This window comes from Geotrypetes seraphini, chromosome 3 (genome assembly GCF_902459505.1).
Source record: "Geotrypetes seraphini chromosome 3, aGeoSer1.1, whole genome shotgun sequence".
NCBI classification, from domain to species: Eukaryota; Metazoa; Chordata; class Amphibia; order Gymnophiona; family Dermophiidae; genus Geotrypetes; species Geotrypetes seraphini.
Window position 1 is genome coordinate 179,283,072 of NC_047086.1, and position 18,818 is coordinate 179,301,889.

The 18,818-nt window shown below is 43.7% G+C and overlaps 1 protein-coding gene across 10 annotated transcripts in view; it reads left to right on the forward strand.

Moving 5' to 3' along the window:
* The window catches only part of SCAF8 (SR-related CTD associated factor 8), a 784,204-nt gene that overhangs the window by 8,711 nt on the left and 756,675 nt on the right, over nt 1–18,818 (forward strand). For all 10 annotated transcript variants that reach the window (XR_004538795.1, XR_004538796.1, XM_033937892.1 and 7 more), the window contains exon 2: nt 9,213–9,296. Coding sequence is in view for 8 of the 10 variants with exons in the window: in XM_033937892.1 (XP_033793783.1) it covers nt 9,213–9,296 (84 nt within the window). In the remaining 2 variants the exon portion in view is untranslated. The remainder of the gene's footprint in view (nt 1–9,212; nt 9,297–18,818) is intronic.

The following is an 18,818-nucleotide window of genomic DNA, read 5'->3' on the forward strand; positions in this document are numbered from 1 at the left end:
TCAATGCTTGCATTAGCATCTAGCGCGCGTGGCAATTCCTCCGCGCACGCTAAAACCACTATCGTAACTTAGTAAAAGGAACCCTAAATGTGTATTATTTTTATTAGTTAATTATTATTATTATTTTCCAATGCTCAATATGACTTCCTTTTTTAAGGTTTGACACTTGTGCCAGAAAATTTTTATTTAATTTAAGAAGTATTTGCCCTTTTTCAAATGGCATAGAGGTTAAAAAAAGGGAAAGGCGTTAATGAAGTCATTAGGTTCAATCTAGCCATTTATTTCTGCATGAATTTAAACAACTAAAAAAAAAGATAAATATAGTTCATCCAGTCATACAAGAAATGGCTCTACAGCAGGGGTGCCCACACTTTTTGGGCTTGCGAGCTACTTTTAAAATGACCAAGTCAAAATGATCTACCAACAATAAAATTTTTTTAAAAACACAAAGCACACTGTACGCAGAGAAAATGTTAATTATCATTTATATTCTGCGGGTTTTCAAAGAGGTCAAGGCAGACGATTCTATGCAATGTCACCTCAGGAACAACTATAATAGAGAAATATACCCCCTCCCTTTTTACTAAATCGCAATAGCGGTTTTTAGAGCAGGGAGATGCACTGAATGCCCTGCGCTGCTCTCTATGCTCATAGGCTCCCTGCGCTAAAAACCACTATTGCGGTTTAGTAAAAGGGGGCCATAGTGCAAAATATAGACAGCAGATATAAATTCTCAAAACAGACACATTTTGATCACTAAACTGAAAATAAAATCATTTTTCCTACCTTTTTGTCTGGTGATTTCATGAGTCTGCACTTCCTTCTGACTATAAATCCAATATTTTTTCTTTCTGCCCCTCCCCTTTTCTTTCTGTCTCTTTCTTTCTCTCTCCCCCTGCCCCCCCAAGCCATCGCGCCAATTTCTCCACTTCCCTGATTCTTTCCCTACCCCCTAAGCCACCATGCCGATTTCTCCCTGCTTCCATGAGCCAGGCCAGGAATGTACAAGCGCTGGACTCACAAGACTTCACCTCTGATGTCAATTCTTACGTCGGAGAGGAAGTTCCAGGCCAGCCAAGCAGCGATTGGCTGGCCCAAAACTTCCTCTCTGACGTCAGAATTGACGTTGGAGGTGAAGTCTTGTGAGTCCGGCGCTTATACGCGCCTGGCCTGGCTCAGGGAGGCAGGAAGAAAAAGATTGCCAAGGCAACGCGATTGACTCACATTGCCTTTGCGATCTACTGATTGATCGCGCTCGACCATTTGGGCATCCCTGCTGTTATGGTATCCTGACCTGACCTGAGGAAAGGGGTTTAGTCCCCAAAAAACTGCCTTATTTCCATTTCCTATTTATAAACTTTAATCAATAGATACAATACTACTTGATTCTACGTAAAGCAACAAAACATTTTTTTCTACCTTTTGTCGTTTCTGCTTTAATCATCTTGTCTTCACTCTTCTTTCTAGCCAGCATGTGTCCGCTGTCTTCCATGCAGCATCAGCCCCTTCCATCCACTGTCCGCCCTCTCCCCGTTCCATATGGCATCTTCCCTCTTTTTATGCTCCTTCAATAAACTGTCTATCCTGTGCCCCTTCTCTTCTCCTTTGTACATGATTGATTTCAGCTCTGGCACTTCTCCATTTTTCTCTCTCTGTCACCACCCTGTCCCCTATGCTCTGGCATCTCTCTCTTTTCCTTTGTTTCCTTCGCACCCCACAGTCTGGTATCTTCCCTTCCCTTCCCTGATTCTCTGGCATCTCACTCCTTTTCTTCCATCTCTCCCTCCCCCTCCATGCTCTGACATCTCCCTAACCCTAATCCTTTCCCCCTTCCTTTTCCCTTGGTCTGGCATACCTTCCTCCTTCCCTCCAATCCCTCGCATCCCGTTTCATTCCCTCCCTCATCTTCTTTCTCCCTCCAGTTGGGTGTAGCAAGTCTCTCCCCCTCTGCTCTCTTTCCTCCTCCTGTCACCCAAGGCCTGGCGTCATGAACTTCTTCAGGCAGTAGCATTCACAATTCGCTGCTGTTGCCAGCTTCGGGCCTTCTTCTCTGTTGGGTCCTACCTTCATGGAAACAGAAGTAGGCAGGACCCGGCAGAGAGGAAGGCCTGAAGCTGGCAACAGCAGTGAATTGTAAATGCTGTTGCTAGCCGACCCTCCTATCTCTCCCTCCCATCACGAGACTCTAAACAGCACTGCTCTACTCTAAGCAGGCTGCTTCAGGGATTTCTCTTGCCGTGATTCCCTCTGGCTCACTGTTGAGAGAAGGAGGGAGAGATAGGAGGGTCGGATCGGGTTGGGGGGGCGCCCGGGGGGATGATGAGGCTGCTGCTGCTGCTGCCAGTGAATCCAGCAAAGGTGAGGCCCCAAAGCACAGCACTGGCGGGCCCCCCTGACCATTTTGGGCCCTAGGCCTGTGCCTACTGGGCCTATCCTTTAATCCGGCCCTACTTCCCCCCCCCATATGCCCTGACATCTCTCTCTTCCACTCCATGGTATGGTATCTCCTTTCCCTCCCTCCCATGATCTTTGCATCTCTTTCCTCCTTTTCCTGATTTTCCTTCTCCCTACTTCCCTCTCTCTCCCCAATTGGGTGCAGCAGCATTTCTCTTCCCCCTCCCCCCATTGGGTACAGCAGTATCATCAGCATTTCTCTTCCCCCCCAATTGGGTACAGCAGAAGCAGCATTTCTCTTAAACCCCCCTCAATTGGGTACAGCAGAAGCACCAGCATTTCTCTTCCCCCTCCCCCTCTAATTGGGTACAGCAGCATTTCTCCTCCCTTTCACCCCCCCGTCTCACACAACCGGCAGATTCGCTACAGACAAAGGCAAGTTGCAAGTTTCCGTTTGTCGCTGACCTATCTCCCAAAGGTCAGCGATAGAGGAAAGCTTACAACTTGCTTCTCTTGCTTACTTCGGGCCTTTCTCGTTGCCGGGTCCTGCCTTCGCAGAAACAGAAAGTAGGCAGGACCTGGCAGCGAGAAAGGCCTGAAGTAAGCAAGAGCAAGTAAGCTTCCCTCCGTGGCTGGCCTATCTCCTGCATGCTCCGGGGCTCTAATGGTCCGTGCCGGCTTCTCTTCCCTACTCCTCCCCCTGACGTAATTTCCGGTTTCGGAGGGAAGCCGGGTTCCAGTCGCTTGAAGGGTTTGGTTTTGTTTAAAGTCCGGCAGGAGTCTTTCGGCAGCTCTTCAGGCTGCGCGTTAAGCAGTGGCGGCAGCAGGATTCGGCAGATGACAGCTGGGTGGGCATCTAAATTTGCTGGGCGGAGCGCCCGGCTGAAAAGCACTGGGGAGAACACTGCTCTGCTACAGTGGTATCATCCTTTGCGTGAATTGCGGTCCTCTGACAAAATTTGTTTGGAAGTTCTGTCATTGGCTGTGGTGTGACTTTTAAGTAACTGGAAGTCAGTGTTCTCTGTCCAGGGTCCAACGCTTTGGAATGCTCTTCCTTTATCTTTGCGCCAAACTAATATGCTTCTACATTTTAGAAAAGAGGTGAAGACTTTGCTGTATGAGTGTTTTTTTGGTTCAAGATCTGAGTATGTTTAAATTTTTATTTTCATATTTTATTTGTAATACTGACTTGTGTTTGTTTTTAGTGCATTGTGTACGTTATTTTGTTCCTCGCCTAGATTTGTGGATAGGCGAGTTATAAATAATTTTAAATAAATAAAAAATAAATTTTTCACAATCCGTTTGTGTTTTAACAACTTTGAACAGTTAGTGTCATATGTAAATTTAATCACCTCACTTGTAGTTCCAATTTCCAGATCATTTCTAAATAAGTTAAATAGCACTGATCCCAGTACAGACTCCTGTGGCAATCCACTGTTTATTCTTCTCCATTGAGAAAAATGACCATTTAATCCTACCCTCTGTTTTCTATTCTATAACCAATTCCTAATCCACAACTGAACTTTGCCACCTATCCCATGACTCTTTAATTTTCTCAAGAGCTTTTCATCAGGAACTTTGTCAAAAGATTTCTGAAAATCTAGGTACACTACATCAACCAGACTACCAGCAGGAGGGATGCCCAATCCCTCCTGCTGAACCCCTCCCCCCTGAACATCACGCGACCGGAGGGATGCCCAGTCCCTCCTACCTGGCACCCCTAAACCCACCCCAATGTTCCCTGGTAGGAGAGATGCCCAATCTTTCCTATGGGAACCCCCACCCCGAACAATTGCAGCAGGAGGGATTGGAGGCAGAAGAGATGCCCAGTCCCTCCTGCTATAACCCCCCCACACCACTCGGACTCCCTAACCCCAACAGGACCCCCCCCAGATCCCCTCTAACCTTAAATTGATGGCCCGCTAGACAGCTCCTACCTGTGTCTGGCTTGGTGGTGGTGGGGGATGGGAGGCAAACTTTTGGGGGTGGTAGCAGGGGGTACAATGCTGGTGATGTACCGGGGGGGGTGTCATCAGGAAGTACTGGGCATCCCTCCTGCCTCCGATCATGGGGGTTGGTTCGCGGGGTGTCGGCAGGAGGGATTGGGCATTCCTCCTGCCGCAATCATTCAGGGGTGGGGTTTCGCAGCGGGTGTCAGCAGGATGGACTGGGCATCCCTCCTTTCGTGATCGGTGGTGGTGGTGGGGTTTCTGGCAGGAGGGATTCTTTGCCGCAATAATCTCAGTGGCCATGTCTCCTTACAATGTAGGCCAGCATTTTGCTGGCCAAGATTGTATGCATCTACCGCTGGCCTAGGGAGACATATATAGCCAAGACTAATTCTGAGCCACGCCCACACCTAGTCTTAGGTGAGCTTAGGCAGGCTTGCGCGCCTCCCTAGGCTCCTGGAGGTGTCTCTAATGTAGGCGTGGAAGTTTTTGAGGCTGTTCTCATGGGGGGTGGGGGGGTGGATATTTTGGGTTATGGAGTTGCTGATTGGGTAACCGGTTTGATGGACGGGTTGATCTTGTGTCTGTTCTGTATATGAAAACCTAATAAAAAGATTTAAATATAAAATAGAAAACGTGCAACGCAATTGACTGGTTAGGCAGCAGTTGGCAACCTACAATTGGGATGCTGTTTATAGAATCCGGGCCTAAATTTATACTGCTTTTTTTTTTTTTTCCAAAGTGTAGAGTGCTTTTTCTGTGTCTCTTTCTCTGGTGTTGCACTGCTTATAACGTATGGCATAATTTTTATCTACATTTATTTGTTTGTGGTTGCTTGTAGTTGCAATTTCCTATATGTATGGGGCCTTGTTGTGACTATGTTAGCTTTTGCGTATTTGCATCACAGATCTTTTTATAATGTTTAATGCCTTATGAAATAGCTGATAGGGAGGGTGAGTAGTCTTTATAGATTGGCTCACCGTGACAACACAAATTTCTAATCTCTGTTTATATTCAAGTCAACCTTTTTTCCTCCTTTTTTGGTGGGGGGTGGGAAGGATACCTCAGTTTGGAGTAATGAGGACTTCCAGTGAGCTTTATCTAATATGTACTTCATAACATGTTCATTTATAATTTTTACTTATTCATTGGTCTTTAGAAGTGCCAGTATTAGCCAATTGGTTTGAGTGGCCAAATACTATGTGGCACTAGCCTCCTCATCAGGCCGTTATCCTGTATAATAAAACTCTAAGCGCCGCATGTGCACTTAGAGTTTCGTGTTCCCTGCCGCTGTGGTGTGTGATCTGTGGCCGGATTCTATTTTAGAACGCAGCGGCAGGGAACACTCTGGAGCTTCCCCCCCTCACTCACTGTGAAAGAAACCGCTGTCGCCACCACCGTTCCTTCTGCTCCCCTCTTTGGAGTGTCCAGTGCAGGCCAACGGGGTTCCTGGGCAGCTGAACGCAGTCTCCAGGCAGCCGCAGCCTCAGCAAACGCCGGTCTTCCTCCCAGCTCGGGACCAGAGCCTTTCCAGTGTCGTCGTCTTCACCCCCCCTCCCCCCCCTCCCCGGCGCATCCGATCCCCCGTTGAGCCTCCCATCCGACCCTCCAATCGCGGTCTGGCCGCCCCCCCTTCCCTTCTCAAGGTCCCGACAAACCTCTTGACTAGCAGCGGCCGCAGCACTCTAAACAAGCTGCTTCGGGGCCTTCTACTGCCCTGATTTGCTCTGCCGGTGACGCGGCAGAGGGAATCGCGGGCAGTAGAAGGCCGCGAAGCAGCCTGTTTAGAGTGCTGCGGCCGCTGCTCGAGCCGAGAGGTTTCTGTTCGCCTCGTGGTGGGAGGGTCGGATGGGAGGGCAAATGAGGTCGGCTGCACTTCGGCGGTAGTGGCGGGGGGGGGGGGAGAGATGGAAACATGCTGCTTTCAAGGGTTCTACTGCACAGGGGAATGGGAGGGAGGGTTAGAAAAATGATAGGTTCTACTGTACAGGGGGGTTGGGAGGGAGGCAGGCAGGCTGGCTGGCTTTGGGGGTGGGGGGGCACTGAGGGCACTAATGACATAGGAGGCACTAAGGACATAGGAAGGTGGCACTGGGGGCACTAAGGACATAGGCACTGAGGGCACTAAGGGTATAGGAAGGAGGCACTGAGGGCACTAAGGACATAGGAGGCACTGAGAGCACTAAGGACATAGGAAGGGGCACTAAGGACATAGGAAGGAGGCACTGAAGGCACTAAGGACATAGGATGGGACACTAAGGACATAGGAAGGTGGCACTGGGGGCACTGAGGACATAGGATGCACCGAGGGCACTAAGGACATAGGAAGGGGCACTAAGGACATAGGAAAGGGGTCACAGAGAGTCAGGCAGGCATGGCACAACAGAGAAATATAGGCAGACAGGGGGCAAGGGAGACAGAGACAGAAAGAAAGACAGACAGGGGGCCAGGGAGAGACACAGACAGAAAGAATGACAGACAGCGTACACGGAGAGAGAGAGAAAAAGAAAAAAAAAAGATAGACAGTCAGACATCTACTCTAGCACCCGTTAATGTAACGTGCTTAAACACTAGTATTTTATATAAAGTGCTTTAGTGCTTCTATACTTCAGTGCTTGAGTAAATAAATAAATAATCTTTCAACTTATCTTTTTTTCTGCATTTTCTGAGTTTTCCCTTTGTCAATAGTTATCGGGAAGGGACCTGTCATTCCGACATGTTTCGCCTGAAGGCTGTATCAAGAAAAAGTCCCCTGCAATAAAATGCATTCATTAAACTCAGTATAAGATATCAATTTAATTAAAAGACCTTTCTGCTATTGCAAACATCTCTAAAAACAAATTTAAAGAAAGGGGTTCTTCCCAACCGGCAAGTCCTTTAGTAGTTGAAAAGTTACCCCTTCTGCTTTAGTTCCACACCATCCCGATCATTGGAAATTTTGTGACAAAGATGGCCGTGGCATTTTTTTGCTCCTCTTTTTAACCTCCCTCTTCTCTGACATCAGGGGCAGCAGTAGTGAATCAGGAATCAGATAAGAGACATCCATTCTATTTCCTGGTTTAGACCTCCCGAGTATACCGTATTCAACCTAAAAATTCAGTTCTGTTCACAGTAAATTAGTTTGCGTTCATAGTTAATTAAATTCAATCTACCAGTGGGGCAATTCTTGAGACTAAGAAGAATTTGTACAGATGAAGAAGAGTTTGTGAAACAATCAAGAATTTTGGAGACACGCATTCGCCAGAGGGGGTACCCCAGGAAAGCAATACGGAAAGCTTTCCTGAGGGCAAAATATGCCAATTGGGATTTACTGTTAGCCCAAAATATGCAACCCCAAGTAGAACAGCCTCAGATAGAACAACACACCCAAGAGGATAATAGACTGGTCTGTGTGTTACCATTTTATGATGGGTCGTACAACTTGGTGTCTAATTTGAGAAAACACTGGCATGTGTTACAAATTATCCCTGAGCTTTTTGTGGATTTCCCCACGATTTCATATAGTAGAGCCAGCAATCTGGGAGAACAACTAGCTAAACACAGGTATGATGGAGGTGATATGATACAAGAGCAAGGTCAGGACGTGGTGCATGCAAAATGTGGAAACTGCCAGTGGTGCACTAATACAATTGAAGGTGGGGAATGGAACCCTCCGGGTAGGGAGATTATAATCTGTTCAAGAAGTAGGACAACATGTAAATCTTGTAATGTATATAGCATTATATGTCCATGCGGTCTGATATACATTGGAAGAACTAAAAGACCAGTCCATATTACACTAAATGAGCATAAATCTCACATTATGAACAATGTCCTGGAAGCACCGCTTGTACAACACTGGCAGGATAAACATCATACTTTACAAGACATCCAAGGCGAGTGATAGATCATGTCAAAGAAGGGTGGGAGGGAGGTAACTATGAATGCAAACTAAATTACTGTGAACAGAACTGGATTTTTAGGTTGAATACGATATACCCAGGAGGTCTAAATCAGGAAATAGAATGGATGTCTCTTATCTGATTTCTGATTCGCTACTGCTGCCCCTGATATCAGAAAAGAGGGAGGTTAAAAAGAGGAGCAAAAAATGCCGTGGCCATCTTTGTCACAAAATTTCCAATGATCCAAAATTTCCAATGGTGTGGAGCTAAAACAGAAGGGGTAACTATTCAACTACTAAAGGACTTGCCGGATGGGAAGAACCCCTTTCTTTAAATTTGTTTTTAGAGATGTTTGCAATAGCAGAAAGGTCTTCTAATTAAATTGATATCTTGTACTGAGTTTAATGAATGCATTTTATTGCAGGGGACTTTTTCTTGATACAGCCTTCGGGCGAAACATGTCAGAATGACAGGTCCCTTCCCGATAACTATTGACAAAGGGAAAACTCAGAAAATGCAGAAAAAAAGATAAGTTGAAAGATTATTTATTTATTTACTCAAGCACTGAAGTATAGAAGTACTAAAGCACTTTATATAAAACATAACGGTCTGTGGCTAGTGCCACATAGTATTTGGCCACTCAAACCAATTGGCTAATACTGGCACTTCTGAAGACCAATGAATAAGTAAAAATTATAAATGAAAATGTTATGAAGTACTGTTTGTGGAGCACACTAGTGATAGTATAACAGTACAAAGGACTGCTGTACACATTACTTATCTAATATGTATGCATATTTAGGTTCTGTAATGAAGTGATCTATTATATTTATTCTATAAATGTTCTTTGGGAATGGACGACTTGAATTTTGTGGCATCGAGAGAAATCAAAGACTGTTTTTTGATCGTGTTTATTTTTAATTGTATCTAAAGATCCTTGATATGCAAAGTACGAATGCTTTCAATAATTTTTCTTTTATCTTTTCAGTTGTACTCGCTAAATGATTACAAGCCCCCTATTTCCAAGGCTAAAATGACGCAGATTACTAAAGCAGCTATCAAGGCAATAAAGGTGAGAAATTGGTGGTAGTTTTTTTGTTTTCATTTTGCTTTTGTTAAAGAAAATGTTAAGTGATATATTACAATGTGGTTGATATGAAAAATACTCCCTGATTTTTTAACTAAAAACATGACTATGCTCTGCAGACAAGCAGGCAACACTGCTTAGTCTAGTATCACTTTAATCTTAGAGAAATAAAAGTTCAATGTGGTTTACAAAAATTTGGATAATCATACAGAAAGAACAGAATCAATTAATTACTAAACAAATAAGTCTTCAGTTGCATCCTAAAATGACATTCCTAAGCAACAGCAGCAGATGAATCCAGAGACCAATGGGATAGCCCACATCTACCAGCAGGTGGAGATAGAGAAACTGATTAGCAGGTGGTCCTATTGGCTGGCACTCCTCCTGTATCTAAAGGAAAGAAAATTAACAGGTAAGAACATAATTTTTCCATAAGACTTGGAACTTAATAACACGGGTTTTAATTCCCCATCCCAAAGAGCTGCCTGTTAGGATTTCTGCAATAGCTTTGCATATCCTTTTCTTTTCATTTGGGAATATCCCACATTTCCATTCCCTGTTCACTATGGCTTTACTACACTTCAAATTTATTAAAACTTTGTTATCCTGCCTTTTCAAATATCAAAACGGCTTACATAAAAATATATTTAAGTGGTGGGAAACTAAGCTTTAAGACAGATATATAACCAATTAACATAAAAAATAATATAAAAAACCTAAAATTTTAGAACAGACATATAGACTGGTTTCCCTTTTTTCCAGTATATTTCTTAAGAAGTGCTACTTCTTCTTGTCATCCTTGCACCGGCTCTGGTCATTTTCAAGATATACCAGAGCTCACTCACAGTCCTCAAGGGGAGCATTTTTAACATGTGGCTTTGCTCCCAGTCTACCACTATTTCGTTCTATGGTACACATCAATGTTTTTCTCTCCTTACTACTGTGTTTTTTGCTAGTTTCCTTGAAACTATTCAGACCAATGGGAACATGCTTTCATTTTGCTTGACAAAATTCTCCTTCACTCCCATCTCTGTCTTCCTGAGCCACACCTAGGTTTACCTGCTCTTTTTGATCTGTTGTCCATATATGTACATTTGCCAGTATCCTTTTATTATTATTATTAATTTTGGAAATCTTTCTGTCTTTCTGGTGTCTTCCTTGCCTATGCTTGGATTCCCCTGCCGCTATGAGGTCGTCTATTATTTACAACCTCATTGCTTTAGTATTCCCTGGGTTCTTCCGTTTATCCTCTTCTTGAGGATAGAGTTCTTTTGTTAGTCTGTATTTATTGCTTCTTTTGCCTCTGCCTGCTCCTATCACAGTTTACCTGATATTCATGCGCGGCCACCTCTCCCTCCATCCCTTTACTAAAGCTAGGAAGTCACACGTGAGAATATGCTGCCTACTTGTCTAAAGATAAAGCACAGTTACTGTAACAGGTGTTATCCAGGGACAGCAGGCAGATACTCTCACAATCTTCCCACATCCCTTAGTTGGCTTCTTTACTTGGGACATAGAACTGATGATCTTGCGACCCGGCATTGGGTGGGAAGGCACTCGTGCATGCAGTCTCGAAGCTTTATTAAAAGTTTAAATTAGCAGTAAACTTTAGTACTGCCCGTACCGGGTTCCATGGATGATGTCACCCACATGTGGGAATATCTGCCGCTGTCCCTGGATAACACCTGTTATGGTAAATAACTGCTTTCAGGTCTTCTGCTTATTCAGTCTACTCACAGGCTTACGGGGTGCTTTTGCCAACCTCAGCCCAGTTCAAGGATATAGCGGAGCATCAGTCATGGAGAACGTCACACACTTTGGCTCCATGTCGACTGTCGGGGGCATCACAAACCTGACTGACACATATATTGACATAGCAGCGCCATACCCACTTGACACTAAAGCACCAATGTGCATCAACAACTTCAGCTATCCAATTCAACCCACTGTGAAGATATTGGGTGTAACACTGGACCAAAACCTGACCATGAAAGACCAAGTGGATTCCTTGATCAGAAAAATCTTTCATACCCTCTGGAAACTTCGGTCCATCAGAGCTTACTTCGATGCCTCATCATTTCGAATTCTAGTACAATCCCTTATTCTGAGTCAACTCGATTATTGTAACATCGCCTACTTGGCACTCCCCCAGAAATACATGCAGCAATTGCAACTGGTTCAAAATACAGCGGTTAGACTACTTTGTGGATTGAAGAAGTTTGATCATGTGACACCTTCCTATCGGCTTTTACACTGGCTACCGATGGAGGCACGTGTGAAATTCAAGTTTGGTTGTTTTTGCTTCAAGGTACTCTATGGCTTAGCCCCTAAATACATAACAGACCTTTTCTCTTTCTCAACCAACAGACACAAGCGAAGCTCACACCTGAACTTCGTTTCTCCACCGGTTAGAGGTTGTAAATTTAAAAGCAGCATTATGGGGTAAAGACCATGAACAATTGCTTGTGCCTACTACTTATGGAAAATTCAGGAAACGCCTGAAAACACATCTATTCCTGAAATACTTAGGAAACCAACCTATTCAATCTTAGTCCTTAACAACCGAGCGCAAGAACCTCCTGTCGCTAAATCTGTACTTTGTTTGTTCATTCAATCTGTAACTTTGTTTATTCACTCAATCTGTAACATTTCTAATCATTGTAAACCGCATAGAACTTCACGGTCCTGTGGTATATAAACTGTTATTATTATTAATTCTTTCCTGGGTTAGAGTATAGTCTCCTGCCTCAGTGCTCTTCCACGTAGAGTTGATTTAGCTCAAGGTTGTCCAACGTTGGTCCTCAAGGGCCACAATTCAGTTAGGTTTTCAGGATTTCCCCAATCAATTTGCATGATATTTATTTGCATGCACTGCTTCCATTGTATGGAAAAATATCTCATGCATATTCATTTGGGAAATCCTGAAATCCTGCGAGGGCTGAGGTTTGATGCCCCTGCTCTAGTTGATGCTCTTTTCCATATACCTCCCAAGAGGAGTGCTTTGAAGAGTTGAATTCCAACTTTTTGTGGGAGATGGAACAGGATCCATAAAACTTCTGATAGGCTTCAGTCTCCGGTTTGTTTTTGAGATGGCTCAGATACTATTCTTTAAATTTGAAGTGGAGGAACTACCTCATTCATAGCTTTTGAAGTATTGGATTCGGGCTCCTATCCTAGAGAGAGTGTTGGCAGTACCCCTTCAGTGTTCTCCCCAGACATTTTTTCCAGCTGGGTGGCATGAAAAAGTAGCCAGGTGGGGCGCGATGTGAAAATTTGGTGGTGGGGAAAATTAACCCCCTCTTTTACTAAGGTGCGCTAACATTTTTAGCACGCGCAAACTCCTGCGCTACACGGGAAAACTAACGCTAGCTCAATGCTGGCATTAGCGTCTAGCGCGTGTGGTAATTCTGTGTGCGCTAAGCACACGCTAAAACCATTTTCGCAACTTAGTAAAAGAAGCCCTAAATGCGTACTATTTTTATTAGTTAATTATTATTATTTTCCAATGCGCAATATGACTTCCTTTTTTAAGGTTTGACACTTGTGCCAGAATATTTTTACTTAATTTAAGAAGCATCCAATGCTAGAAGGGAATAATTAGATATTTGCCCTCTTTCAAATGGTATAGAGCAGGGATCTCAAAGTCCCTCCTTGAGGGCCGCAATCCAGTTGGGTTTTCAGGATTTCCCCAATGAATATGCATTGAAAGCAGTGCATGCACATAGATCTCATGCATATTCATTGGGGAAATCCTGAAAACCCGACTGGATTGCAGCCCTCAAGGAGGGACTTTGAGTCCCCTGGTATAGAGGTTTAAAAAAGGGAAAGGCGTTAATGAAGTCATTAGGTTCAATTTAGCCATTTATTTCTGCATGAATTTAAACAACTAAAAAAAAAAGATAAATATAGCTCATCCAGTCAAACAAGAATGGCTCTACAGCAGGAGTGCCCACACTTTTTGGGCTTGCGAGCTACTTTTAAAATAACCAAGTCAAAATGATCTACCAACAATAAAATTTTAAAAAACACAAAGCACACTGTACGCAGAGAAAATGTTAATTATCATTTATATTCCGCGAGTTTTCAAAGAGGTCAAGTCAGATGACTTTATGCAATGTTACCTCAGGAACAACTGTACAAAAATAAACAAATATACCCCCTCCCTTTTTACTAAACCACAATAGCGGTTTTTAGCGCAGGGAGATGTGTTGAATGCCCTGCACTGCTCTCGATGCTCATAGGCTCCCTGCGCTAAAAACAGCTATTGCGGTTTAGTATAAGTGGGCCATAGTGCAAAATATAGACAGCAGATATAAATTCTCAAAATGGACACATTTTGATTCAAGGTTTCAAGGTTTATTCAATATTTGATTAATCGCCTATCGTAACTACTAAGCGATTTACATTTACAGAAAATACATAATAAAAAATTAACAATAATATAATAAAATATTAAAATCAATTTAAAACAAACCAGACAAATCTGGACAGGAAACATTAGGAAAGAGGGGGAAGAAATACAATTTATAATAGGAAAGGAGGGGTAAATAAGGGTAAATACACAGAATGGATGGGAAAACAAAATAAATATATAGCTGACTGAAGTAAAAGGGAGTTGTACAGAGTAAATAGCAATTCAATTAAGGATTAAAAGCGTCTATAAAAAGAAAACTCTTAAGTTGGCTTTTGAATTTGTCGAGGTTTTTCTCCTCCCTTAAATAAAGTGGGAGAGAGTTCCATGTTTGTGGTGCTGTAACTGAGAAAATATACTGTCTTCTGGTATTTATGATTTTGAGAGAGGGAACAACTAATAAAAGTTGCTGATTGGATCGTAAGGTTTTTTGAGAAGTGTATGGAATTAGAACTTTATAAATGAATGATGGAGTTTTGGATGATAAAGATTTAAAGGTGAGTAAAGATAACTTGTATAAAATTCGATGTCCCACTGGTAGCCAATGTGCTTTTTGTAATAATGGGGTTACATGGTCAAATTTTTTGGCCCCAGTAATTAATTTAATTGAAGTATTTTGTATGATCTGTAATCTTCTGACTTCTTTTTGGGCCATTCCTTTGAATAAAGCATTACAATAATCGATTTTTGCAATAATTAATGAATGAATTAATGTATTTAAAGATTTTGCACAGAGAAATTTTGAAATAGAACGGATTTGACGTAGTCTGTAAAAAGAGGCTTTGACCACATAACTGATGTGGTCATGATATGTTAAGTTTTCATCAAGGATGACGCCTAAGATCCGAATTTTATTAATTTGTTTGAGCGTTACTCCTTGGATTTTAATAGGAACAGATATTTTATGATTTTCTTTCCAAGGGAAGAGTAACGTGTTGGTTTTATTAATGTTTAGAGAGAGTCTATTATTGTCCAACCATAAATGAATCTGTTCAAGTTTGTTATTGATATTAATGATATCAAATTGATTATTGGGGTCGATAGGATGTAAAAGTTGAACGTCGTCAGCATATGCGAATACTGTAAAACCGATAGATTGACAAAGAGTCAAAAGGGGTGAAAGAAAAATATTGAAGAGAAGAGGGGATAAAATGGAACCTTGGGGAATACCGTAAGTATTAGAAAAACTTGCAGAAACAGTATCGTTGAAGGAAACTATAGAAGTTCGATTGTCCAAGTATGACCTAAACCATTGAAGAACTTGTTCGGAGATTCCAATAGATTCTAATCTATTTAATAATAGGTTATGATCGATTGTATCAAATGCTGCCGAAAGGTCTAATGAGATCAAAAGTACAGAAGAGTGGTGGTCCAAATGATAGAGTATTGAAGATGTCATACCTATCAGGGAATGTTCGGTGGAATGATTTTGCCTGAAACCAGTTTGATTGGGGTGTAAGATGTTTGTTTGCTCTATATAATTTGATATCTGAGTAAAAACAATTTTCTCAATTATTTTTGCGAGAAATGGAATATTAGCAATTGGTCTATAATTTGTTTTATCTTCGATGCTTAGTTTGTGATCCTTGATCCTTGATCACTAAATTGAAAATAAAATAATTTTTCCTACCTTTTTGTCTGGTGATTTCATGAGTCTCTGGTTGCACTTCCTTCTTCTGACTGTAAATCCAATATTTATTTCTTTCCCTTTTCTTTCTGTCTCTCTTTCTTTCTCTCTCCCCCCTGACTGCCTGTTTCTCTCTCCCCCTGCCCCCTCTTTATTTCTGCCTTTCTTTCTCTCTCGCCCTCAAGCCATCACGCCGATTTATCCACTTCCCCCATTCTTTCCCTACCCTCTAAGCCACCACGCCGATTTCTTCCTGCTGCTTCCCTGAGCTAGGCCAGGCATGTACAAGCGCTGGACTCACAAGACTTTACCTCTGATGTCAATTCTAACGTCGGAGAGGAAGTTCCAGGCCAGCCAGGCAGCGATTGGCTGGCCCAGAACTACCTCACTGACGTCAGAATTGACGTCAGAGGTGAAGTCTTGTGAGTCTGGCGCCTGGCCTGGCTCGGGGAGGCAGGAAGAAAAAGATTGCAAAGGTAAAGCAATCGACTTACATTGCCTTTGTGATCTACTGGTTGATCGCGATCGACCATTTGGGCACCCCTGCTGTTATGGTATCCTGTTCTGACCTGAGGAAAGGGGTTTAGTCCCAAAAAAACTGCCTTATTTCAATTTCCTATTTATAAACTTTAATTAATACAGTTACAATACTACTTGATTCTACGTAAAGCAACAAAAAAGAAATGTTTTTTACCTTTTGTCGTTTCTGCTTTAATTATCTTCTCTTCAGCGTTTATCCTCGCTCCCTTCCATGCAACATCTGTCCTCTCTTTGCCCCTTCCACCCAGCCTCTGCCCTCTCTCTCTCTACCCCTTCCATCTACTGTCCACCTTCTCTTTGCCCCTTGCATTCTCTGTCCACCCTCTGTGCCCTTTCCATCCAGTGTCCGCCCTTTTTCTGTTCTATATGGCATCTTCCCTCTTTCTATGTCCCTTCAATAAACTGTATATCCTGTGCCCTTTCTCTCCTTTGTACATGATTCATTTCAGTTTCACCCCTCCCCTATGCTCTGGCATCTCTCTCTTCTCCTTTCCTTCCTTCCTTCCCACTCCACCCTATGGTCTGGCATCTCTATCTCCTTCCCTTCTCTTCCCCATGCCCTAGCATCTCCCTCCTCTCCCATATGCGCTGACATCTCTCCCCCCCCCATGGTCTGGTAGCTCCTTTCCTTTCCCTCCCTCCCATGGTCTTGGCATCTCTTGCCTCTCCTCTCCCTTCCCTAGTCTTCCTTCTCCCCTCTCTCCCCAATTAGGTGCTGCTGCTGCAGCAGCACTTCTCTTCCCCTCCCCCTCCCCAATTGGGTGCTGCTGCTGCACTTTTCTTCCCCTCCCCAATTGGGTGCAGCAGCAGCTTTTCTCTTCCCCCCACAAATTGGGTGCACCAGCTTTTCTCTTCCCCCTCCCCCCCAAAAAAAAATTGGGTGCAGCAGCAACATTTCTCTTCCCTTCCTCCCAAAATGGGTGCAGCAGCAGAATATTTTTCTTCCCCCTCCCCTCCCCTATTCGGTGCAGCAACAGTATTTCTCTTCCCAGCTCAGAAACCCGGTAATCGCTAGGCAAGTTGTAAGCTTCCCTCCATCGCTGACCTATCTTTCATAGATCAGTGATGGAGGGAAGCTTACAACTTGCTGCTTTTACTTGCTTCGGGCCTTCCTCTTTGCCGGGTCCTGCCTACTTTCTGTTTCCATGAAGGCAGAACCCGGCAGCGAGGAAGGCCCGAAGCAAGTAAAGACAATAAGTTGTAAGCTTCCCTCCGGGGCTCTGTGTGCATGCTGGCTTCCCTTCTCTCCGAAACCGGAAGTTGCGTCCCGTGGGGGGGAGGGAAGAGAAGGGAAGCCGGCATGCACACAGAGCCCCGGAGGGAAGCTTACAACTTACTGCTTTTACTTGCTTCGGGCCTTCCTCGCTGCCGGGTCCTGCCTTCACAAAAACAGAAATTAGGCAGGACCCGGCAACAGGAAGGCCCGAAGCAAGTAAAAGCATGCTTGCAAAAAAAAAAAAAAAGGCTGGCGTCAAACAAAATTTTCGGCGGTGAGTCAGCCCGGGAAGAGCATCGGCGGAAGCAGCAGCAGGATTAGCTGGGCGGTCATCTAAATCAGCCGGGCGCAGTGCCCGGCTGTAAGGCCCTGGGGAGAACACTGCCCTTTATAGATTCATGAAGACTGTGTTAACTCTCCCCCCAGCAAATCCATATCATTCATTGACTGTGGAAAGCACATAAAATCCTTTAGAAGGAGAAGCTAAAACACTAGATTCCTTTGATTGAGTATTCTGAGCTTCTGTGCTAACTCACTGCTTATTGGGCCATCTACTACAAGTCTATACTGCAGAGCATACTCTCCTTTATAGAATTTCTCCCTCAGAAATAGACTTCTGACTTTCTGAATCTCCATGGAAGGTTTCTAGATGATCATAAGTATCTTGCAAGAGGAGTCTTCGATGTGTCATCTTGTACCTTCGCACAGGGTATATTCATGTTTCACACCGTGAGCATGCAGTACAAGTGTCTTGCAGATGTCCCATGTTGGGGGCACAACTTGCTTAGAGACGAAGTCTTATCAAAAGCATACAGACATTTGTGACAGGATATACACTCTGTCACCAAGATCTCCCAGTAGGGGGAGATGTAAAGAGGAGCAATACGCCAGAACCTGCTGGATATAGGCTCTATCCATGAAGGCAAGCTGGAAAAAAGTCTCATTTGCGTTTCCTTTGTATATGATTTAATGTTCCAGAAAACCTACTTAAAGAAAAGGAGGGGATCAAGTCTGACCCTGAAATGCCCTGTAAAACCAGATGATTCATCTCATATTTCTTGTGGGATGAACAAAAGATGATGAGGAAGATGACCTCACTTTAAGAAGAATAAGACCCTTTCCACAAGACCTCTGACATAGTGACCCTTGGAGGGTTGCATGCTGGCTTGCGCCTAACCCCCCCATTAAACCCTACATTGTATGGCTGGAGCATGGCCAAGGGTGATCCTACCTTTCATGGCTGTAGCATGGTCAAGGGAGCCAATGGTGACCCGAGTGACCAGTAGTGACCAGAAGAAGCCAAATGACTGGAAGTAACTAGAAGGAGCCAGGTGATCAAAAGTGACTGGAAGGAGATGAATGACTGGAAGTAACCAGAGGGAGCCTTGTGATAGTAGTGACCAAAGGAGTTGAATGACCGGAGTTAACTAGAAGTGACCGGAAGGAGCCAAGTGACTGGAGTTAACTGGAAGGAGCTGGAAGTGACCACAGAAGACCCAAACTGACCTGGGAGACCTGAAAACTGAGAGAACTTTAGAAAATCTCTTCACACCACCATTAAAACTCTCTCTAGACTGCAGTCTTCTTCTACTCCTTCATCTAGGAGACTTTCAGGAGGCCCATGATGCTCTTATTACTGTTTTGCGTGTTGTTATATGTTCACTGCCCCTTTGACTTGGAGTATCGCCACTCAATTTCTCATGTTCAAGCCAG